General features: G+C 40.5%; 1 protein-coding gene across 3 annotated transcripts in view; it reads right to left on the bottom strand.

The window, feature by feature from the left end:
* Positions 1–2296: 2296 nt before the first annotated feature.
* Positions 2297–24708, bottom strand: part of AGBL1 (AGBL carboxypeptidase 1) — a 384955-nt gene continuing 362543 nt past the window's right edge. For all 3 annotated transcript variants that reach the window (XM_081964808.1, XM_081964809.1, XM_081964810.1), the window contains one exon: positions 2297–3812. In XM_081964808.1, the coding sequence (XP_081820934.1) occupies positions 3668–3812 (145 nt within the window). In that variant the 3' untranslated portion in view covers positions 2297–3667. The remainder of the gene's footprint in view (positions 3813–24708) is intronic.

Here is a 24708-nt window from a genome sequence, read left to right as displayed (position 1 = left end):
ACGGGAGCCTGCTCCCAGTGTGCACATGAGCAGAGCTGCCAGAAGGCAAGAACAATTAAGAAAACTGGGTCGACTTGGGAGTAAGGCTTGGAGATGATTGGCCTCTCCCATAAGACATAAAAGAGGAGCACATGGGACATGAGCTTTTGCAGGAAGCAATGAGTTCATCTGGTCGGTTCAAGCTTTGAAAAGTTCTGTTTGACTCTGCTATATAGTCTAAATAACATTCCTTTCTCAGAGAGTCAAGGACACTTTGCTCTGCCCATGGAGTGGTGTGACTGGGAGGCATCTCCAGTTTTGGATGGTGCCTGATTGGGCTATGTGATGGACATGTGGGTGCTGGGCAGGGACTTGAACTTTCTTTTGGGTGGGGAAAACCTGGAAGCTTTCATATTCAGGTTTTCCTAGATGTGCCTGTTTCTAGAGTCTCAACATCTTTTTTATAGTGTGGTGATCAAAACTGGATGCAGTATTCTAGGTGTCGCCTTACTAAGGTTTTATAAAGTGGTATTAGTACCTCACTTGATCTTGATCTTTTTGCAAGCTGCAGTCATCCAATGCTGAATGGACCCTTCAGAACCAACCTGTGAAATCTGTTGGAATAAACAATCATTCATTTAATTTATTTTCCACCTTCCTTTCATTATGGAACTCAGCACTGCTCACAAAGTCCCCAGGCATCCTGCCTTTGAGGCATGAATGGGGAAAGATCTGCTTAGCTTCAAGAAATCGGGGGTCACTCTGTAGATGCAGGAAACTATGGCCCTTCTGCATCCCTCATTAGTGGTGTTGCTGGAAATTGTCATTCAAGAATAAGGAGAAGAAGATGGGTTTGTATGCACAGAGATGAGCTGGTACACCCAACAGATATAGACGGAAAAGGTCACTAACATTTCATGCTGGTTCTGCAAACTCTTGGCACATAAATTCCAAAGATGATGCTTAAGGGAATGCAGTCCTTAACAGGGAAAAAAATGGGGGTGGGGAGAGGGGGAATAAGTTCCTTATCCTTCAGACAGCCATTTCCAGATAGAACAGGCTAAATGGATTAATGCTCTAATCCCTTTTGAATTTCAGTTTAGGTGAAATATGATGATATTTCTTTAAACGTTATTTTGGGTTGTGCCACTTAAAGCTTAATGCAAGCCACAAACAGAAAACTTGGTAAGCAGGAAAATCCCCTATGGAACACAGAGAAAGGGGGGAAGAGGGAGGAGGGAGGGAGGGACAAACAGCAGCCAAGAGACTTGTCTCTTCACTGCTGGTGTTCTGCACCACATTCAATTTTAACCCTAACTGTTTCCAGCAGGTGCAATCTCAGCCTCTCAGGGATCACGGGGACCAGGACAAAATCTATCTATACTTTCAATCAAACACTTCTAAATTCCCTTGGGATGCCTAAGGGCAGAAGCATTTGGTAACCATGGGATCGTCAAGGCTGAGAAACAAACAGCTAGACGACTACTGAGTCAAAGTGAAAAAAGGAAAAGGGTCAAGATTCAGATTTGGGGAGTGATGCATCTGTAGGTCAGGTTTCCTACGTACAGTCTGATGCAGGGGTTTGTTGCACGTGTGGCTTGTTAATACTCCGCAATAGATACATGCATTGTATCTGCTTAAGGTCTATTCTAAATTATATTCAAAGTCAGGGGTGTGTGACAAGTGGCTGGCAAAAAATGAATTCTACCTCACCTTGTAACATTATTATCCATCCTTCCCTTTCCAGACCCAGCCTTGGGATATTATAGGACATTGATGGCGAATCTTTTCGGCACTGAGTGACCAAAATAGAACGGGCCCATGTACGTGCATGCACGCACATGCCCACAGAGAGTGTCACCTCTGGCATGTGTGCCATAAGTTTTCCATCACGGTTATAGGAGAAGGACAGGAAGAGCCTGGGGGCAGAGTCAAGAAAGGAATCAGCCTGGCATCGTTACATTCCCACAAATGTTCTAAGTCAAACTCCAATTGAATTCCATTAACTCTTATCTAGCATCAATTTAGTGCTGGCCTTAGTTGATTAGATTCTTATAGAAGCATGAACACTAAATCATCTTAACTGGAACTCAACATGTTAACTGGAACTGATTCTTCGTGCCTGACAGATATATCTTGCAAATCCTGACAGAGTACCATGAAGCACCAGAATAACACAATGGGAGTGAGAGATTTACCTTAAAGAATAGTGTCCTGAATCTTAATAGGATAGTTTATATATTTTCTGAACTAACTGGAGATGTTGAGCAGTGAAGCTCTTTACAGGGGAAAAAAATGCAAGGAAAAAGCTGGAAAAGTTGAAATGTACATTTTACCTCAAACATCTATGAAAACCAAAATTATTGAGACAAAGAAAAGTATGATAGTTGTCCAGGCCAGGACTTTATTTAGCCTTACCAGAAAATGGCAGAGATGGAACTGGGAACTTTCTGCAATCAAAGTATTCGTTTTATCATGGAGCATCTGCTGTGAAAAAGACACAGGACTAAGAATCTGTTTCCCTTCCTTTCCCTCCTCATAAAAATCAAAAGCCTCTTTGCAAATACTCTCTGACACTTTCCCCCCCAACAGCTGTTTAGCATTATTGTTCCATTAATTGTTGGCAAAATTTGCAATGGCCAAGGAAGAACAGAGGCAGGCCAAACTGCCGAGAAATGATTAAAGCTTTTGACCTATCCTTGAGGGGACCTGTTGCAATAATCCCATCCTGCCCAAACTTTCCGATCTCAGCAAAGGTCATTTTGAAGGTATTTAACACAGAGGTCTAGTTGATGCAGCACAAAGTTCTCTCCCATCTTCTCCTTACATGACATTACAATATTAACAGGAAAAAGAAAAGGGGGAATGGGGGGGATCTGTTCTGAAGAGCAACTGGAACAACATGTCTCAAGCTATAGTTGTCAATAGTAAAGCAGCAGATGAAGTGATGAGTTGCTTCTTCTTTCCTGGGTTCCTGTCCTCTTCTCTGCTACCACTGAAGCCCCAGAGTAGACTGGTAGGACAGGGTCGAGTCCTGGCTGGAATGGGACTGTTCTCCTCGTACCCTTCGCCACACCTTTTTCACCCCCAGCGTTCTACCACCAGCCATTCACCTCTACAATTTCTCCTCCGCTGAAAGGACCCTAGCTGTTCGCACCGGCCAATGGGACCCAGCCTCTTTAGTCCCAGACACTTCATCATGGACCATTCGGCGAAATACTGTTCACCCCGAGGAATTGTGACAAGTAGAAAGTCATGATTTTAACTTTTCTTTGCAAAGGATTTTCTAGGAGAAACAAATCCCTGGAGAGGAAACTCCACACAGAACACTTTCTCCCTCCCCCCTCTCTCTTTCTCCCTTCTCTTCCTCTGATTGGCAGGCAGTGAACTGTCACCTGAGCCCAAAAGCCCGGAGAGAACAGTATTTCGCCCAATGGCCCATGACGAAGGGTCTGGGACTAAAGAGGCTGGGTCCCATTGGCCGGCGCAAACAGCTAGGGTCCTTTCAGTGGAGGAGAAATTGTAGAGGTGAATGGCTGGGGGCGAAAAAGGGTTGATGAAGGATACAAGGAGAATAGTCCTAGACCTAGTCTGGCTGCTCACTGGTGAGAAACAGAACACTTCTTCAGAGCTGGGAGAAATGGGTACCCATCCACCTCTGTTGGCTGCTGCTTTTGTTTTCATACTTTCAACCCCTAAAGGGGGATTCTTGGATTTCTCTATCCATGTCCAAAAAATCTGCTTCTTGATCGGAGCAGCTATCAGTGTTATAATCCACTTCATCCCCACCGGGAAGTTCATCATCGGTCTCCAGGCTGCAGTTGTTGTGGCTTCTGCCAGAGATTCACACACAAAAAGAAAGAAAACAGAAGATTGAATTGGATGGAAGCAAAAAGAGGTTCAGTCTCATCTTGTAAAGCATCCAAGCACATATTGCAAATTCTAGGCTCAGCGGATAAGGAGAAGATTAGTATAATGAAGTCAAAGGCAGCAAAAGCCAGTCCTAGTTTTACTTTTTAAAGCAGCACACATACACACAACACAGATATATACACATCACACACACACACACACACACACACACACACACACACACACTCCCAAAAACTAATGACCTATTTTTGGTGCCACCAGACCTGATGTTAAGGCATATTGTGAGAGGTTTATATAAACGTTCTGAATCAGTGGTGAAATTTATTTATTTTTTACTACCAGTTCTGTGGGTGTTGCTTGGTGGGCATGGCAGGGGAAGGATTCTGCAAATCTCCATTCCCACCCCACTCTGAGGCCACCCACAGGTGGTATTTGCCGGTTCTCCTAACTACTCAAAACGTCCACTGCCGGTTCTCCAGAACCTGCTGAATTTCACCCCTGTTCTGAATCCTGTCTGAATTTTTTTTTTAAAGAAATCCTTCCCCTGGCAAAGAACAAAGCAACCCCAAAACCTCCTGTTTACTCTCTCCTTCTCAAAATGTTTGAGAACATATTTTGAATTTCTCTTTTGGTTTTTTTAAAAGCTTATTTTCTTATTGGAGGTAGCAGAATTGCTAAGGTTGCCATTGTTGCTGTCTATGTTCTTCCCTTGGAAACCTCTTTGGCTGTTTGCAATCATGGGTGGAATTCTCCATCATGACATCTTCCCTTAGGAAGGGAGGACATTCATGGAGTCCTCAGGTTTGTTTGTTTATTTAGTTTGTCGAACATGTGTGAGATAACAGGCATATGTATCAACATGGACATGAACACAGGAAATGGGTACGAATAAATGGGAACAATAGGACAGGGACGGTAGGCACGCTGGTACATTTATGCACGCCTCCTTTATGGACCCCTTAGGAAAGGGGTGAAGTCCACGCTAGGCAGTTTAAGGTTAAAGTTATGGAGTGAAGACAATACAGTGAAAACAGGACTTCTACACCCCCATCTTTTGGTTAGCTCCTAACACTCCAGTCCTGAACATTTCACCAACAAATGTCTATGGAGCTTCTCAGTTATCCAGATTATGGTTGTCTCAAAGATGCTTTTTCAAAAGGCAACTGGACTTTGTTTTTCCTTTTCCTCTCATTCAAGAAGTTCCTTCAGAACTGAAGAGAAACAATGAGAAGCAAACATCTTCAAGGGGAAAAAAAAAGCCCACTTGCCTTTTGAAAAAGCACCTTTGGTATTTCACCAACAAGCTTTCCTCCCTTCATGGTGTAATTTCAAAACAAAAGCACCCTTTATCACGTTGACTAAGTGGTAGAGAATATGCAGGAAAACTGTTTGCCATGGCAACAGTTTATAGCATTTGGAGGAAAACTTGAAGATAAAATGTTTTGCACGCTGTCTTAAACATCTGGAGGAAAAGTGAAAGATAAATCAGTTAAAATTATTTCGCTCTTTATCGACACCCAAATAAATAGTGTTGCTTTCTAAATTCACACGATAGCAACATTTTCTATTAGTGATGCTTTTGGCATGTTGAACTTCATCTCCTCTGCCCCATGCAACCTTCAGCTTCCCAAATTTAGGTTTTTTAGGGGTACACCTGGTCACTAAGAGTGAGGTTTAGTGAGAAGATGTTTTTCTTCAAGGAAAAAACAAAGAAAATCCAGTTGCCTCTTGAAAAAGCACCTTTGGGACAACCATGACCTGGATAACTAGGAATATCTCCATAGACCCATGATGGCGAACCTATGGCATATGTGCCAGAAGTGGCACACAGAGACATCTCTCCAGGCACACCAGCCATCGCCCATTGCCCTTCCAAATTCCGGTGCATGTGCACCAGCCAGCTGATCGTCTCATGCGCAGGAGTGCTAGAAACCAGAAGAGCAGCTCCCTGGTGCGCAAATGCACAGGGAAGCTAAGTTTCCAGTTTCCAACATGCACGCTGGCAAGCCGGTGTTAGTGCATGCATGCGTGCCAGAAACCAAAAGACCAGGTGACTGGCATGCATGCCAGAAACCAGAACACCAGCTTCCCAATGCGTACATGCACGCCAGGTAGCTTCTCTTCCAGTTTCTGGCAGTCCCGTTTCGGCACTCGGTGCCAAAAAGGTTTGCCAATTCTGCCATAGACAGATATTTCACCTTCTTTTCCTGAGCCATTTCACTTGCTGGGCTTTCCTCAGAATTAAGAAAGAAATTTTTCTTAAGTGGAAAGTTTGTCGCAAATGAGCCCCCTCTTCCCCCCCCCCAAAAAAAATCCTGTCACCACTGGAAAAAAACAAGACAACTGGAACTCCATCTATTATTCAATGCATCATTATGCAGAGGTTAGCTGACCTGGACATTTAAATCTAATATCCTGTAACCCCCCTGTCTAATGTGGTTTATAGTGGTGTCAGAGCAATATGCAGCTTTAGGATGTGATAAATAGAATTCCTTGTTTTCATTTGTCGTTTGCATATTTATTGAGCAATGACTTGATCTTAATTAGTTCTGCTTTGAATTTGTCTGTTTGCTGGCTAGCTGGCATTTCTTGAAAGACTGTTTAGTGGGACAAGACTTCCATATCCTTGACGACATAACCGAAACAAAAGCAAAGATGAATCCAATGGCGCTGCTATTTATTCTGAAATCAAAAATTTCTCTCGCATTCGCTTTCAAACAGGTCTTCATATACTGTTATAGGCACTCAAATTTCCGAAGCCAACCATCCAGATGAATTGCACAGAGGACATCCCAAACAGCCTCAATTTTCTCCTAATAATGCGAAACAACATATTTACGCAATGTTAGCCATTTACTGGCTAGCTGAAAGCAGTGGGAGATATTGATGAATCCGGAAGAGGCGGAAATCAAATTCATGTTTTTATATCAACTCTTTTGAGGTCAGCACCTATTTGGAGTTTTGGGAACATGATGGTCTCGCTTTCAAAAACATAAACAAGGGAGCAAGAAAAGAGTGGAATGGTCTTTCATAAAGTGCCCATAATGGAGGGCATGCATTCGTTTAGCAAAGTAATAGGAACGTTCTACATGAGAAAACATGACTCTTTGTATATCCAAATAGGAATACTTATGTGGACTCTTTAAAAAGATGCAAACATGGCCCAGAGTAAAAAGAGAGTGGAGAACAATTTGTTTGAAAGGGTATAGGGCAGTATTGGCAAACCTTTTCAGCCCCAAGTGCCAAAACGGGAGTGCGCACATGCACACGTGCCATAAACCAGAAGAGCAGCCACTTAGTGTGTATGCGCGCACTGGGAAGATGATCTTCCGGTTTCCGGCATGCGTATGCGCACTGGCCAGCTGGACTTTGTGCACGCATGCATGCCAGAAACCGGAAGACCAGCTGACTGGTGCACATGCATGCACCGGAAACATCATCTTCCCAGCATGCGCATGCGCACTGAGAGGCTGCTCTTCCAGTTAACGGGACTCCTGAACACGCAAAGACCACCCAGAACCTGGAAGAGCAATGGGCGACGGCTCATGTGCCCGGAAAGATGGCTCTGTGTGCCACTTCTGGCACACATGCCATAGGTTCTCCATCAGAGGTATAGGGTATCCTGCTTGAGCAGGAGGGTTGGGCTAGAAGACCTCCAAGGAGAAGTTATTTTGTTCTAATCTCTCTAAAAGTATCATCAATGGAGCAATAAGACAATGAATCTGCCTTTTGTTTTAGAGGTAAACTCATACAACAATGAAATAACACAACTATCTTCTTTCTTCTTTCTTTCTTTCTTCATTGTTGGGTCAATGAATCATGGACTTTTTTTTTTAAGTAACATTGGCAAGAATTCTGCCATTTTCCACTTTTTAGCTGGAGGGGGAGAAAAACATTCCATAACACTTTTATTTATGTTCTTTCCATAAAAATGTTTTTTTTAAGTTCCATAAAACAGTGCTGGGTTTTTTTTTTTAAAAAAAACCCATCCGGGAAAGATATATAAAAAAGGGGGGAACCCTATAAATCAGGGTCCAGACAGAGCATCTGCCGTGCCTGTGGTTGATACAAAAGGAAAGAGTTGAAATCCAGACAGGAATTTCAAAACTGGCTTGAATTCTGCCCAATTTCCACATCAGAGAAAGGCAGATTACAGCTTTTCTGGGGGTGGGGAATATTACTTTAGACATATGACTTCATCCTTTTGGGCTAGGGACAAGCAGGAGGCAGTACTACAGGGAGATGGAGGAGAAAAAAGATATTCTAAAGTACGTATATTTGTACCCTGGTTCAGCCCAATAGAGAAAGGTTCAAGATGTTGGGCAGCTAAACCCATTATGAAACAGTTATTTTTTCCCCCCATTTAATGACCCTATAATACCTTGCATTGGGGTAGAATCAGGGTGACTGAATGGAGCTAAGCATTTACTGGCTGGATGCCCTTCCTGATGCTTATGTGGAGCCCACAGCAGATAGTTTCTATGAAGCAGTTATTTAATAAAGCTTTAGATTTGTGGGATTTTGAAAAGAAAATCACCAGGGGGGGAAAAATCAGACCACCTAAGGGACATAGCCATCTATGCCTTGGGCTGTTGATATAAAAGAAATACCCAGAAATCGATGTTTCCATAAATCCCTCATCTGCGCTTCTGAATAAACAGTACCATCGGATACTCATCTGTAGGCTGTGTTTTTATGCTGGAATTTTACTTGTTTTCACTCCAGTTGTGCTGGGGCTCCTATTCTTAAATTTTTAATGCTGTTCTTTAGGTTTATAAATGGTCTAGCATTCAAAACGATTTTTTGGATGAAAGAAAAATAACTTCAGATGATAGCCAAGAGTATAATACATTCTGGATGGGGAATGATGAGCAAAAATTAGGTCTGTGCTTTTGAATACTCAGTGATGTATTCCGTTTCCTACAGTGCATAATAATTATATTGTGTAATATTGATATTTTGCAAATATCATTATAACCAATAGCGCTAAACAATCTTGTCTGCCTGCTTGCCTGCCTGCCTGCCTGCCTGTCTGCCTATCTATCTATCTAGCTAGCTAGCTATCATCTATCTATCTATCTATCTATCTATCTATCTATCTATCTATCTATCATCTATCTATCTATCTATCTATCTATCTATTATCTATTTATCTATCTATCTATCATCTATCTATCTATCTATCTATCTATTATCTATCTATCTATCTATCTATCTATCTATCTATCTATCTATCTATCTATCTATCTTACAGCATCTATCTATTGTTAGCTGCAGATATTTTAATATGCTTTTTATTTTATATATTATATTTCATTTTTTCATTTGCTTTTAATTTCTGTAAACCATCCCAAGCCACGTACTTGATGGCTATATAAATTGAAAGAAGGAGAAGGAGGAGAAGGGAAAGTGGAAGGGAAAAGAGAAGAGGAGAAGGAGAAGCAGGAGGAGAAGGAGTTGAATGAACAGTGCAGAAATCAGGTAGCTCATACCCATCCCCTTCTTGGGATTCAGCAGTAATACATATCTGATTCTCCATAGTGACATCATTTTTAACAAAGCATGAATTAAAAATATCTCCTGATTCTGTTTTTTATAACTGCTAGACTAGCCTTTCTTTTTTTGGGGGGGGGGTTCATTTTTTCCCCTTTGTCAACTTCAAAGAAAGGATATAATTCATTGTCTTTCCAGAGCTCCCCAAAGTAATTGCTAGCCACAATGTTCATAACCGATCCAGACTGATTTAAATCAGACTTTTGCTTTAAAGAAAGTGACAGAATATTACCATGATGAAGCAATGAGAAGGAAGGAGAAGCCTAAGTGGTTGTCCTCTGACCCACTCTGAATTTCCCCCACTATTTTTTAATTAGGAGGCAGCTTTCAGCCATGTTTTTAAACCTAAAATTATAATAGATAAAAAGAATCATGAGATTATGAAAGATCAACATTTCATCCTATACAGAAAAGTACAGGAAAGCAAGACTATCCTGCCCTGAATTTGATGGTTTCTAATATCACTTTTCTGAAACCTTTGTCAGATAATCCTAACCTAGCAGAAGCACAAATCTTTTGTTTTCCTGCCTCGGAAGAATATTGAACATAATGCTAATAATATGTGTGATTTAAAAGATTTAGAGTAATATGGTGAGTAGGAGAGGAAGAGAAAGGCTACAAGTTCTGGTTTAATCTTATGTTCAATCATTAATTTTCTTTTTTACAGGAGAAAAAATATATTTGTGTCAGTGCTGCATGAATATGGAATCTTTTATCATCTCTCTGATAGCTTTAGGCCAAGTAAGCATTAATAAAATCAACTGACTTGAACAGATGCATGGCAGCTGGGAAACAAACAGAGGGAGGGTTGAGCCACTGCATTGATCTCCAGAAATTCCTGGTGTTTTTTTTTTTAATATTTATTTTCTTCCCTTCTTCTCCCCCTTGGATAAAAAAGAAGGCACCAATTAAATGTTGGCATCCAACTCCTGAAATCATCTGGATGGGGAAAGCATTAAGTAGTGTCTTAGTTAATGCCAACATGATGCTCAACCACAAGAGTGGGCAACGTAAATCTTCCACGGGGACACTTTTTTGTCATGTTTTAATTCAGGGGACTGGCATCACTATGGTAACTACAGAACAACATTTTCACAACCACTTTAATTCAGTGTTTTCTTTTTTTCCTAAGAAAAAAAATTACCAGGTTATGATGGGCCTTAAGTTGTACCTTTCTGAATCTCATAACGTTCTTTCTCATAACCCCAATATCATAACACCATAAGCTCTCATAAAACTCTTCTAACCTCTTCTACCGGTAGTCCTCGACTTACAATTGAAGCCATTTTTTTTGTTGCGAAGCGAGACAGTCGTTAAGTGAATTTTGCTCCATTTTATGGCCTTTCTTGCCACTGGTGTTAACTGAACTGCTGCAGTTATTAAGTAAGTAATACAGCTGTTAAGTGAATCTGGTTTCCCCATCGACTCTACTTGTGAGAAGGTTATAAAAGGGATTGCATGACCCCGGGATGCTGCAACCATCATGAATGAGAACTAGTTTGCCAAGCGTTCAAATTTTGATCATGTGAAATGGGAATGCTGAAATGGTCATAAGTGTGAAAAATGGTTCTAAACCACTTTTTTTTCACTGCTGTGGTAACTTTGATCACTAAATGAACTATTGTAAGTCTGTGTTTCCATTTTTCCTTTGCACTCACTCCACTTCTGCGCTCCCCTTGCCTTTTATTTTTGCACCAACTTGGCCCAATCAAATCCCCCTGGTGCAAGTACCTTCTCATACCCGTTTTTTTTTCAACTGTCTCTTTAAACCAGGGGTGTCAAACTCACGTCTTCACAGCGGCATCACATGACATATCAGGACTTCCCCCCCCCACACACACACACACATTGCTAAACCAGGCGTGGGTGTGATGCATCCAGCCCATGGGCCAGGAATTTGATAGCCAACCTTAAACTATCTTTCAGGATTTCAAAAGGCTTTTAATGCAGCCCATATCAATAAAACAGAGCTCCAGTTTGTTTTCTGGAATCTCTTTCCTGATTTGCTGTACCTCAAAAGGCTGGCAGCATGCTAGGAATAAGCAACCCGTTTTCATTAGCAATTCAAAAAAAAAAAACCATAGTTTTCATGCTAAACCTCAACACAGATATAAGTTTTAAAAATAGTGATGAAATTTGCATAAATATACCTTTCAAAATATAGAAACATTAACATTTGGGTGTCAAAATCTGAAAAAGCAAATGCTAAAAAGGAGGGGATTCTTCTGTTTGTGATTCTAGACAATGAAAAGTAGACTTATGTAGTGGTTGCATTCCCACACCTGACAGTTTGCTTCAATATGATTTATAAGTGTAGTGGTTAGGTTCAAATCAAATCTCTTTATTATGATCTTTGACCAGGCTTAACAGTGAAAAAGAGAAATCGTTTGTGTTCAAAATATAAACTTGAGTTATAAACACCATGGAAGAGTTCACGTGTCAGAAAAAACACACACCACAATGTTGAGTTAGCATCTTCTGAAACTCTGAACTTTAAATGTAGTTAATGATTTAACATTCAACTCTGGAAATTATTAATATATAATGCAGTTGACCAACTACCCTAGCAATAACTATCTTAACACTGACTAAGAGCTCAATCCGTGCTATGTGTGGTTTTAACAGTGGAAAAGCCAAAAGTTTCAAACGAGCTATAGCAATTTGCAGCTTGCAATTATGGAATCTTTGAGCATCCTTTTCATATACAAACTTCTGTTTATGTCTATGGAGATTCTCAGTCATCCAGGTCATGGTTGGCCCAAGAGGCAACTGGACTTTCTGGTTTCTCTTTGAAGACGTTTCGCTTCTGATCCAAGAAGCTTCTTCAGCTCTGACTGAATGGTGGAGAATGGAATGCAAATAATCAGCTGTCTGCAAGGAGTTTAAATCTTTCCATTCCCCACCATCTAGTCAGAGGATGACAATTAGTAAATGGCAAGAACGCCTCTGATGTTCAGAAGGGAAGTGCTGGAAAAACTGAATATGGCATCTTCCCTGCAGATTAGTAACCTTCATGCACAGGTAAAGAAAACCTGCAAGCTCCATCAACTTCCAACAGGGACTAAAGGAGAAGCTGTAGTGACGTGGTGGTTAGGGTACAGTATGGCAGTCTAACTCTGCCCATAGCCCTGAGGTCGTTCTTGATGTGCTCAAGGTTGACTGAGCCTTCCTTTCTTCTGAGGTCAGTCAAATGAGGACCCTGATTGTTGATGGGCAGGATGCTGACATTTGTAACCTCCTCATAGCACTGTGGAGTGCTATATAAATCTAAGTGCTATTGCTATTTTCCAGTTCACACCATTTCTGACTTCTGTACTAGAAGAGCTTCAGTGGCACTATGGTTAGAGTACAGTAATGCTGACTGTTGGCTGCCTGCAATTTAGCAGTTCAAATCTCACCAGGCTCAAGGTTGACTCAGCCTTCCAACCTTCCGAGGTGGTTAAAATGAGGACCCAGATTGCTGGGGGCAAGAGGGTGACTAAAGTGCTTAGAGAGGGCTGTAAAGCACTGTAAAGCGGTATATAAGTCTAAGTGCTATTACTATGTTCAATATGAAATTTTAGAAGATGAAAGAGAAGATCAGTAACTCCAGGAGCAACATCATTTCAAGCCTTCAAAAGAAGCTGAAGATACAATGCTGTCCATTTCTCGTCTTCCTTTGAGAAGCATTATCTTAAAAGGGATGTACTCAATCAATCATTTCATGGGAACAAAACGAAAGGCTTAGCACGCCCTTATTCGCCTAGCCTCCCCCAGCTGTTTCAAAGGGACCCAAATCCCCATACAGTCTAGAAAGACATTATGTAGATCTCTCTTTAATTGTTTCCAACACCAAATTAAATAGGAAAGTAGCTGTGAAGCCTTCCCTTTGCTTCTAGGGTTTTAGGCTGATTGATGGTGGAAAAACCCAATAGGTGCCAAGTGGCCATCTCAGACAAGGTTGGAAACGAGTCACCAGGGGATTTCTAAGCACCACAAGCTGAGAATGTGATTAAACACACTTCAGGCAAGGGAGGAAAGAGCCGTCCCTATTTCTTCAACTGTATTATTATTTTTCTAAGCACCTGAAGCATTACCTCAAAGGTTGCGCCGTGTTCTCCTTGCCTTACTCCCACTTGTGAATCTAATAATCATCTTTCAAGGCAGGGAAACAAATAGCCTTACTTTAATGGAAATGTAGTAGACGCAGCACGATGCAAACGCTTTTGAAATCTGGATTTTTTTTTTCAGATCCCAATTCAGGGAACTATGAAAGCATCTTGAGAGCAGGAGGCACGTTGAGGAGGGGAAAAAAAGGAGTCAGATATCACCTGAATGGCAACGCTTCCATTATTAATACCCTACAGGTTATGCTGTATATAAAATACAGTAACATCAAAGGAATAATACTAGTGACACTTGTATTTTTCTTCGAGCTAGAATGCGAAATAAACCTCTGAAATTCCTCACCACATTTGTACGCAGAGAAAGTAGGTTCCGAGTGAAGAGAATTTATGTAGCTCAGGCTTGAACTGTGGTGCACCGATGAGGCTTTCTAGCTGGGCAACAAAACATCTGCAGGGAAATAACCACGATCAGAGAGCACCAAAAAACTCCAGAGAAATTGGGCAAATCCAAATCCCTTCAAGTTCTCCAACATGTCTCTGGAGATTCTCAGTCATCCAGAACATGGCTATCCCAAAGGTGCTTTTTCAAAAGGCAAACTGGTCTTCCTTTTCCAAGTCCAGTTGCCTATTAAAAAAGCACCTTTGGGACAAGTCCTCCGGAAAATTTCTTAAGGGAAGGAACCACCTATTAATTGTGTAAGAGGATCATTACTGGAAATGTCTCTCCTGAGATGCTCTTATCAGAATTTAACGGAAGCAAGGGAGCCGTGGTTAGTTGCGGGAATTTGAAGAATGATTTGGGGGAAAGAAAGACAGAATTCTCATTCCAAAGTTGCTTTTTCAGGAGGCAACTGGACTTTCTTGTTTTGTTTTGTTTTTTCTGTTGAAGACATTTTGCTTCTCATCCAAGAAGCTTCTTCAGCTCTGATGGGATAGTGAGGAATGGAAGGATTGATACTCCTTGCAGTCAACTGGTCAACTGCATCCTTTTAGAGGGTCATTGAAGCACTTGGAAGTGCATCCTCGGAGTCACCTGAGTGGTGCAAATGGTTCCTGTAAGTCTGCCTTTTTTCCCCCCTCTGGAAATCCATTCCTACTGAAAAATTGCAGACTATAGGAACCATTTTAGAGAAGTGTCTGATTGAACTGCTTCTGAACTTCATCTCATTGCTTGGGACCTAAAGATGTTTCAGCCGCTGTTGCTTAGGTAATAGTTCTCCAACAAATTTACCTTCAATATTCTCTACACTGGAGGCCTTTGGTCTAGTCATTGGCTCTCTCATCCCAACCTCATGATTGTGCACATAAAAGGAAGTGAAACCTTCATAGAAGATGTGGAATTCAGCAGGTTCTGACCAGTTCTGGAGAACCAGTAGCGGAAATTTTGAGTAGTTCGGAGAGCCGGTAAATACCACCTCTGAGTGGCCCCACCCTCATCTATTCAATCAATCAATCAATCTTTATTGATTAGCCCTTGGGACATATCAAAATACTAAGTTCCAGAGACAAAAACTACAGTTTTTGTAGAGATCGAAATAAACCACAACTTAAAATGTAAATGGAATAAAATACAATTTAAAATGTAATCAGAATAGAGTGCAATAATTTAAGTTACAAATTAAATATGCTTAAGATTATATTACAATGTCACCCCGACATCTACCCCGTCGAGTGGTCTTTCCTACAATCTACCGCATTCTGCTGCACCAACTTTGTCCTTGTTTCCATAAACTTTACAGTAAATTTGGCAATCCATTTCACCAACTGCAAATTAGTACCTAACAAACAATGTTGCAAAAAGTGCTCTTTGGATTTAGGAGTGTTGGTATAAAAGATCCAACCCAACTGGTGTTCCCTCAAATCTGAGTACAGGGGGCAATCCAAAATTACGTGGGATATTGTTTCAACTTCCCCCGACCCACATAAACAGACTCTTTCACTTGCAGGGATTCCCTTATACCTGCCCCAAAGCATGTTTGTTTGAAGTTGGTCCAAATCTATTCATCTATTCTCTGCCTCCTGAGTCCCAGATGGTCGGGAGGAAATGGGGATTTTGCAGGATCCTTCCCCTGCCATGCCCACCAAGCCACCTCCACAGAACCGGTAGTGAACATTTTTGAATCCCACCACTGCTTCATAGGAACTATTGCAGGATCAAATAACAGAAAGTGAAACCAATTAATGGAGTAATTAGCAGATGACAGCTGGTCTTCCAATCACTGGGGTTGGAAAATCTTCAAGAAATCCCAAAGCTAGATTGGGAATTATCTGGAACAAATCAGTGTTAATCATTTCAAGATTTTTGCTAAGAAAATAACATGTCCCTGTCTCTATATCCCTGTACAGCTAGTCCTCGACTTACAAAAAATCACTTAGTGACTGTTGGACGTTACAACGGCATTGAAAAAGTGAACATTTTTCACACTTACAACCATTGCAGCAGCCTTGTGGTCACATGATAAAAATCCTGATGCTTGGCATCTGACTCATATTTATGACGATCACAGTCTCCCGTGGTCATTTGATCACCATTTGTGACTTTGTGGCAAGCAAAGTCAATGAGTAAGCCAGATTCACTTAACAACCATGTTACTCAGTTCACAATGGTGGTGATTCACTTAACAATTGTAGGTTGTAAAACGGGGCAAAAGTTCCTTAACAAATGTCTCACTTAGCAACAGAAAATTTGGGCACAATTGTGATCGTAAGTCCAGGACTACCTGCAATCACCAAGAGTTAAGCAACACGTTCACCCTTAGTAAATAGCTAGTATATTTTTATATCTAGTATAATTCTAACGAAATACCTCTGGATGGATTTTAGATCTTAATGAAGTCAACTTTATTGACTTTATTAAGGGACGCGGTGGCTCAGTGGCTAAGACGCTGAGTTTGTCAATTAGAAAGGTCGGCAGTTCAGAGGTTCAAATCCCCAGTGCTGAATAATGGAGTGAGCTCCCGTTACTTGTCCCAGCTTCTGCCAACCTAGCAGTTCGAAAAGATGTAAAATAATGCAAGTAGAAAAATAGGGACCACTTTGGTGGTAAGAAAACAGCTCTCCATGTGCCTTTGGCATTGAGTCATGCCGGCCACATGACCACAGAGACATCTTCGGACAGCGCTGGCTCTTGGGCTTTGAAACAGAGATGAGTACCTCCCCCTAGAGTCAGGAACGACTAGCACATATGTGCGAGGGGAAACTTTACCTTTAAAGTCAACTACCAATTTTGAGTTTAATAGGTCTTTTTCTACCAGCTACAGTACATTAAAAAAAAAACATCTCTTGCCACCAGCTTCATTATTGGAATTGACCTTGTGTTCTAAGGTTTTCAAAAAGATGAATAATTCTTTCCGATTGTTTGTTCGGAATTGAATGCTTTTGATAAAAGCTGAACATTGTCACAGGAGCTGCTTTGTTGGGTTCCCTCTGTGGGATCAAGAATAGTAGGGGTTACATTGTTTGCCACCTGAATTCAGTTCCCACGCAGGAGGTTGTGTGAACCCCCAAGTGAGAAGTAATTGAATCTGTATGCTTAAGAAAAAAAAATGACCTACAATATTGGTGAAATCAAGATGGTAAAACTGAACCTGTCCTGTCAATCTTAGAGCTTTTAAAAAAAAAAAAACACCAAGGGGTGCTATTCCCCACCCCCATTTCAAAGTGGCAGCTCATATCCCTCAAGTGCATCACTTTTTTCATTTGAACAGCTATCTGATCTTATTCGGGTTTGCTCTCCCTCCGCTCCTTGGAAAGATATATGAAGTTTTCAAACAAAGTTTCGAGCTTAAGGGAACATCTGAAATATAGATTTCTCAAATCGCCTTGGCAGTGGTTGCTTGACAAGGCTGCTTTGTGAGATAAGCTGATAACCCACCTTTCCCCAGGAGATGTTTCCTCGCTTTTAGACAACTAACCAACTGAACAGCAGCCCCATTAAATCTGACACAGGGTATCTGTGGTGTGACCATGCAGAGAAAAAGCGATAAGCCGTGGAAAAATCAGTTGCTGGCTTGCTTTCACACAAGGAAGAGTCATCTTCTATCTGAGTAAGGTTTGAAGGATGCGGACATTCTCCACGCTTCATCAGCAAAAGCCCTTCCAGAGGCATGCAAATTTTGAAATCTGTAATATTTTAACCTTAACCTAATTCTCAACTCTGTTCTATCTTTGTTTTTATTTATGCTTTTACACCACTTTTTATATTTTCATTGTGAATGGCCTGGAGTCACTTAAGTGAGGTGGGGGATGTAGAAATGAGATAGGTAATAGATAGATAGATAGATAGATAGATAGATAGATAGATAGATAGATAGATAGATAGATAGATAGATAGATGATAGATAGATAGATAGATAGATAGATAGATAGATAGATAGATAGATAGATAGATAGATAGATAGATAGATAATGATGATGATGGATGGATGGATGGATGGATGGATGGATGGATGGATGGATGGATGGATGAATGGATAGATAGATAGTCAGTCAGACAGAAAGACCTAGATAGCTAGGTAGCTAGATGATGAGAAAGAAAGAAAGAAAGAAAGAAAGAAAAAAAGAAAGAAAGAAAAAAAGAAAAAAAGAAAAAAAGAAAAAAAGAAAGAAAGAACTAGATAGCTAGGTAGCTAGATGATAAGAAAGAAAGAAAGAAAGAAAGAAAGAAAGAAAGAAAGAAAGAAAGAAAGAAAGAAAGAACTAGATAGCTAGGTAGCTAGATGACGATAGATGATGGATGGAGGGATGGATGGAGGGATGGATGGAGGGATAGATGATAGATAGATAGATAGATAGATAGATAGATAGATAGATAGATAGATAGATAGATAGATAGATAGATAGACAGACAGATGATAGATAGGCTTCCTCAGTGCACATGCGTAAATATGGTGGACAGTATGCTTATTTTTTTTTCATATCAGTGACCACATAATGCTTTGATATTTTTGAGTAACTTGAACACTCTTATATCTGTTGAACTTTCTTCCTCTTCCCATCTGCATAATATGGTCTAATTTCGAGAACTGTATATTTTCTAAGCCTATGTATTTGCCTTCAGTCTGTCTATTGGCCTATCCTTCCAGGTGTTTGGGCATGTAAGTGTTCAAAAGAAGTTCCCTTCAAAAAAACACTATCAAAACAAAAGAAAACAATCTCTCTCTTTTATACAAACACACAGTGCCTTAAAGATCAAGTTAACCTCAGCATCTTGCAACAAGCTTCCTCTTCTATAAAAAGCAATATACGTCATTCCTTGCTTTGCCATCTAAAGTACATTCATCAGGCCTGGAGAGCTTGGAAGCATCCTGATAAATGGTTGTTCTCTGCCACAGCTAACATCTCTTAAAAGTTTAACAGCACAATTAAACTTATGCCTGGGGGGTTGCTTAGTTTACATTTTTGGACCAGACCTTTGAAAACAGTGTGTGAGTGTCCATGTTAAATTTTCACGGATGGCAGAAGGAGCTGGGGAATCTATCCTCTGTATTTATTCATGACATTTATTTATCAACAGCAATGACTTGCACAGAGTGGCTGACTGCTTTGTAAGCAATAGCTTTATCCATTTTCTCAGTTTACCTATTTATCTAGCAAGGTGCTTCTCTCTGAAACATCTATTCATGATATTTGCTGTCTTCCAAATCATTTTGGAAGATATTTCCAATATCTACCTCCATATATTCACATTACCTAACTTATAAATCCACCCAAAACGTTTTACTGTGCCTCAACAGGGTATATGTTTTTAATCTGACTTCAGAATCTTTCTGTAATGTTCTAGCTTGTCTAGTGAAGAGAAGGACCAGGGGAGACATGAGAGCAGTTTTCCAATATTTGAAGGGCTGCCCCAGAGAGGAGGGGGTCAAGCTATTTTCCAGGCACCTGACGGCCGGACAAGGAAGAATGGATGGCAACTGACCAAGGAGAGATTCAACCTAGAAATAAGGAGAAATTTTCTGACAGTGACAGCAATCAACCAATGGAACAGAAGTTGCCTTCAGAAGTGGTGGTAGCTTCATCACTGGAGGCTTTCAAGAAGAGACTGAACTGCCATCTGTCAGAAATGGTGTAGGGTCTCCTGCTTGGGCAAGGGGTTGGACTAGATGACCTACAAGGTCCCTTCCAACTCTGTTAATCAGTATCTATCTGCATTAGCTGACTTTGGGCAACTGAAGATTCTGCAGCTGGGATGACTTCTTCAGGCTGTGACAGCTACCTCTCAAAAGTGCCAATTAATTTACCTTTTGTCACAGGAAACTTTAGGTGCAAGGAAATGAACTTGAGAGGGCATTTCAGAGGATTAGGGTTAGGGTTACACGTTATTGTATCAGACCTTGTTTTTCAGACTGAATCTCTTCTCTTCCATTCTGCATTTGGTAGAAGTAAGTAAGAGCATGTCCAGAGCAAGCTTATTGGTGGAAGAAATAGCAATGATAAGTAACATAAAGGAAAAGGGATGTGGGTATCTTGAAATTCATTATGACTCCTGAGAAGCTAGGTGGAAGTCTTATGAACTTCAGAAGATGGACATTTGTCTTCCTAGCATTGAACATCTGGGGAAAAAAAGAAATGAGCCCTATTCTTCCTCTTCAACTCTGAACTCAAACAGCCGTCACTGTTCAACTCTACAATAGTCCACCATGATATAAGGTAAAAGCAATCCATGCACCTTTGTTGTGTTAGCCATGGTGGCACAGTGGGTAGAATGTAATATTGCAGGCTAACTGTGCCCACTGCCAGGAGTTTGAGTCTGACCGGTTCAAGGTTGACTCAGCCTTCCATCGTTCCGAGGTCAATAAAATGAGAACCCACATTGTTAGGGACGATATGCTGACTCTGTTTAAAGAGGGCTGTAAAGCACTGCGAAGTGACACATAAGTCAAAGTGCTAAGTACTATTGCTATGCTCTCAGTAGACAGCTATCCCTGCTTGCCTTTGTAACTTTTAATGAAGAAGAGTTCACCACTTCCTTAAGCAATCAGTTCTGTCACCAAGCACCTCACACAATCCTGACAGCTTTCAAAATGTCAATCACAGCCGGCAAAATTGCCAGTGAGAAAGTCAATTTGGCATGTCCCTGTTTTGCTTCTCCAAGCAAGAGACTCAATGCAGGAACCTTCTCAAAATATGCTACAGCTTTCTCCTCTTTTCTCTTCTGCTTTTGGGTTGCTTCTGTTTTCAACTTCTCTGCGACAAGATTGCATTGGCTGAACAGGGGAGTTGGAAGGAGGAAGCAGAAAACATCAGTGGTAACTATGTTAGATACGGTGTGATTAAATCAAGGTCTCACTATAATTACACCACATTTAAATAAAACGTATTTTGGTAAGTGATTGTAATTAAGCTACAATTAAACACTTTCTTCTGTAGTTGCTGTTTACCTTGAAAAAGCTCTTTCATCTGATATGGGAGCTGGAGGGAAATATATCCCCGCAGTGCTAGCTCTGAACTGTTGGTGTTACCTGAGGATCGTGTGCAAAGCGTGGTATCCAGTCACAGGTTCCTTTATGCAATGACAGGATAAGGGCAGTGAGTTTTCCAAAGGTAGAACCAAAACAAGATAATGAAAAACCAATTGCCCTTTGCTTAAAGAAACTGGAGCTGGAGAAGTATTGCTTCTTTTCAGCCTGATCCTGGTAGCATTGACACATTTGGGAGTTGAAAGTTGGCCTTCCATCTAAGAATTTTGTTTTCCTGCTTTTTTTTTAAAGAAACCTCACAAACTTGTATTTTATGTAATTTCCAAAATGGGAAGCACAATAGGAGTTTTTCTGTTATGGTGCTGAATATTCCCTGACCACCAAAATCTGCTATGCTAACTTCTATCACTTTGGAAAATGGCAGAAGTGCTTATGGGAGCTCTTCCTGGGGTTTGTATGCATTCCCTGATGCTTTCTGGGTGTACTATCTGTCCGTGTATTCCGCTATCGTCGCTTGGGGTGAAAGAGAAGGCTACCCACAACTGCTAGTCAGTGAAGGAGCCAATATGGTTTTCCACATCAATTTCTAGGGAAAGGAAGCAGAAGGGTTTCATTGCATGCAGTGTACCTTTTGTGATCTTGTAAGAGAGAACCGGTTGGTTAATATGATGGAGTAGAGCAGGGGTCTACAAACTTAGCAACTTTAAGACTTTTGGACTTCAACTCTCACAACTCCATTGCCAGCACCTTTGGGGTAGGCCAGACAAGAAGCCCCACAGCAAATACTAGCTCTGACTTTATTGTAAGTTTATATTAACAGAATCTTGCTACTGTTTAGTAATTCTCCCCTCCTTTCCTTTTTTTCTCTGGAAAACTAGAGAGGGTTCCTTCTGGGATACTTCCCACCAGTGGTGGGTTGCAAATATTTTTACTACTGGTTTGGGTGTGCTTCTGTGCGTGCGCGCATGTGCAGAAATGTCCAAACAGGTGAGCGGGGCCTCCCACTGCCGCTACTACCGGTTCAGCTGAACCGGGCCAAACTGGGAGCAATCCATCACTGCTTCCCATACCTTTTCCTTCACTGTATTATTACTTTTATTACTTTTTAAATCACTTTTCTTTAAATTAAAACCAAATAGCTGAATGAAGCAGCACCCAAACCGTCCAAAGAAACACTGTAATTAAACTTAAAACCTATACAACTTGGAAAGGAAAATGAAAAGCTTTGTGGAAGGATAGCAATAGAATCTTAATTATGTGCCTGAACCAAAGCAGCAATGAAACCTCAGAAAATCCCCTAGAGACACAACCACAATTCACAAGCAGTAGGGAAATTTCTCCAAAGATTTAAAGTGATGTCAACTCAGGGACAATGTGGGAAAGTAAAATAGCAAAAAGACCAGATGCCGATCCAATATTTCTCATATCCCTGTCTGAGGCTGGGCATCTCAAAAGCCCAGAGCAAGCTACCACGAAGTCCCCATTTTCAAGGGCATCAGCAATGCCTGCAGTGATAATATCTTCTTCTATATATCTTCTATCTTCTATCTTCTATGTATCTATCTATCTATCTATCTATCTATCTATCTATCTATCTATCTATCTATCTATCTATCTATCTATCATCTATCTATCATCTATCTATCTATCTATCTATCTATCTATCTATCTATCTATCTATCTATCTATCTATCATCTATCATCTATCTATCTATCTATCTATCATCTATCTATCTATCTATCTATCTATCATCTATCTATCTATCTATCTATCTTTCTTTCTTTCTTTCTTTCTTTCTTTCTTTCTTTCTTTCTTTCTTTCTTTCTTTCTATAATATGTATGTATGTATGTATGTATGTATGTATGTATGTATGTATGTATGTATGTATGTCCCAGCATAACTTTGGAACACCTGGAAAAATTTCAACCAAACTTCGTACATAGATGACTTATCCTCTGGAAACAAATACTGGGGGCTTAAGACACCTCTATGGGTTGTGTGTGTGTGTGTGTGTGTGTGTGTGTGTGTGTGTTCCAGCATAACTCTGGAATGCCTGGCCTGTTAAGGAGAGTGACCTTGGCATCTTAGAACAGCAATTGCTTGTGATGTCAGTTACTTTGCAGCTTCCTCTGGAAAGCCAGCGGTGATGTTCATCCTCCAGTGAACCAATGGGGAAACGCGTGGGAGGGAGCAAAGTGCCAGGATCATAGACAGAGCGGGAAAGAGGAACGCGTGGGAGGGAGAAGGAAAGGCAGGGATGATGGGCATGGGAGTAGAGGGAAGAAAGGCCACACTGTCATACAAATGGCTGCCTTTCAGACAAATGCTTTGACATCTATAAATACATGGGCAATTCCAGGTCATCAGCTAGTGTGTAGGTTTGATGTGTTTTTTACCTATTTTAAAAATGAATGATTTTTTTATTTATGTTCCTTTGATCCTACACTTCAGAAACAAGCTTTTAAAAATGCATCTTATATAAATAAAGTCAGCCACCATTTTTGAACACGGAAGTCTGGATTTACCTCCAACCTTGTTTTAGGTGACAGATAGTGGCAGCTCTGTCTGGCCCTAATAACTTGCATGGATCTGGCGGGGTTACATTGAGTAACAATACAATCCTGCCTTGTCAACTTGAGTTTACATGCCTTTTGGAAAAAAGCAAAAGAGACAGGTCATTTATTCCAGCATGAGGGCAAGTGCACTGCCTGATCTGTCACAAATGCTAGCATCTTTTGGCTGCACCTTTGTGGTGGGGTACATCAAAAGGAACTTGTCACGGCCCTTGCTCTCCCGTTGTCCGTGAGCATTGTGTTTGCCCTGAGGCTGCAGTGTGACAGTGTTGTAAGAAAGCATGTGTTATTTCCATGAGTCCAGAGTGAAAAATGGGGGGAAAAGAGATGAAATCATGCTCTATTAAATTCTAGCTTATTCCAGAATTTGGGGCAGCCTTCACTAATATATAGGTTACAAATTGCCTTCCAGTAGAATTTCATACCAGTAAGTTTCTCTTCTCTCTCTCTTGATTATTTTGCTTTGTTTTGACTTAGGACTCAGATGTAATTAGTTTATACAATCACATTTGTTATGTAATCAAATATAAACTAAAACAACAATTTCTCATACTTTTTAACACACACAGCCTGGGTGGATGGCAACGTACAAGCCACAGCTGTGTGAAATATCTCATTGACTGCAATGCCAAAAGTCAACACAAAATGACAATTTGTGGCGCTACAAATTCTAACAACTAAATCCTTTCAAACGCTCCAATTTTTGAAAATATCTATCATCTATCTATCTATCTATCTATCTATCTATCTATCTATCTATCTATCATCTATCATCTATCATCTATCATCTATCTATCATCTATCATCTATCTATCTATCTATCTATCATCCATCTATCTATCATCTATCATCTATCTATCATCTATCTATCATCTATCTATCTATCTATCTATCTATCTATCTATCTATCTATCTATCTATCATCTATCTATCTATCTATCTATCTATCTATCTATCTATCATCTATCTATCATCTATCTATCATCTATCTATCTATCTATCTATCATCTATCTATCTATCTATCTATCTATCTATCTATCATCTATCTATCTATCTATCTATCTATCTATCTATCATCTATCTATCTATCTATCTATCTATCTATCTATCTTCCATCCATCCATCCATCCATCCATCCATCCATCCATCTATCATCTATCTATCTATCTATCTATCTATCTATCTATCTATCTATCTATC

This window comes from Natrix helvetica, assembly GCF_964273705.1.
Source record: "Natrix helvetica genome assembly, chromosome: 12".
NCBI classification, from domain to species: domain Eukaryota; kingdom Metazoa; phylum Chordata; class Lepidosauria; order Squamata; family Natricidae; genus Natrix; species Natrix helvetica.
The sequence above is the reverse complement of the archived record's forward strand: the minus strand, read 5'-3'. Positions and strand labels throughout refer to the sequence as shown.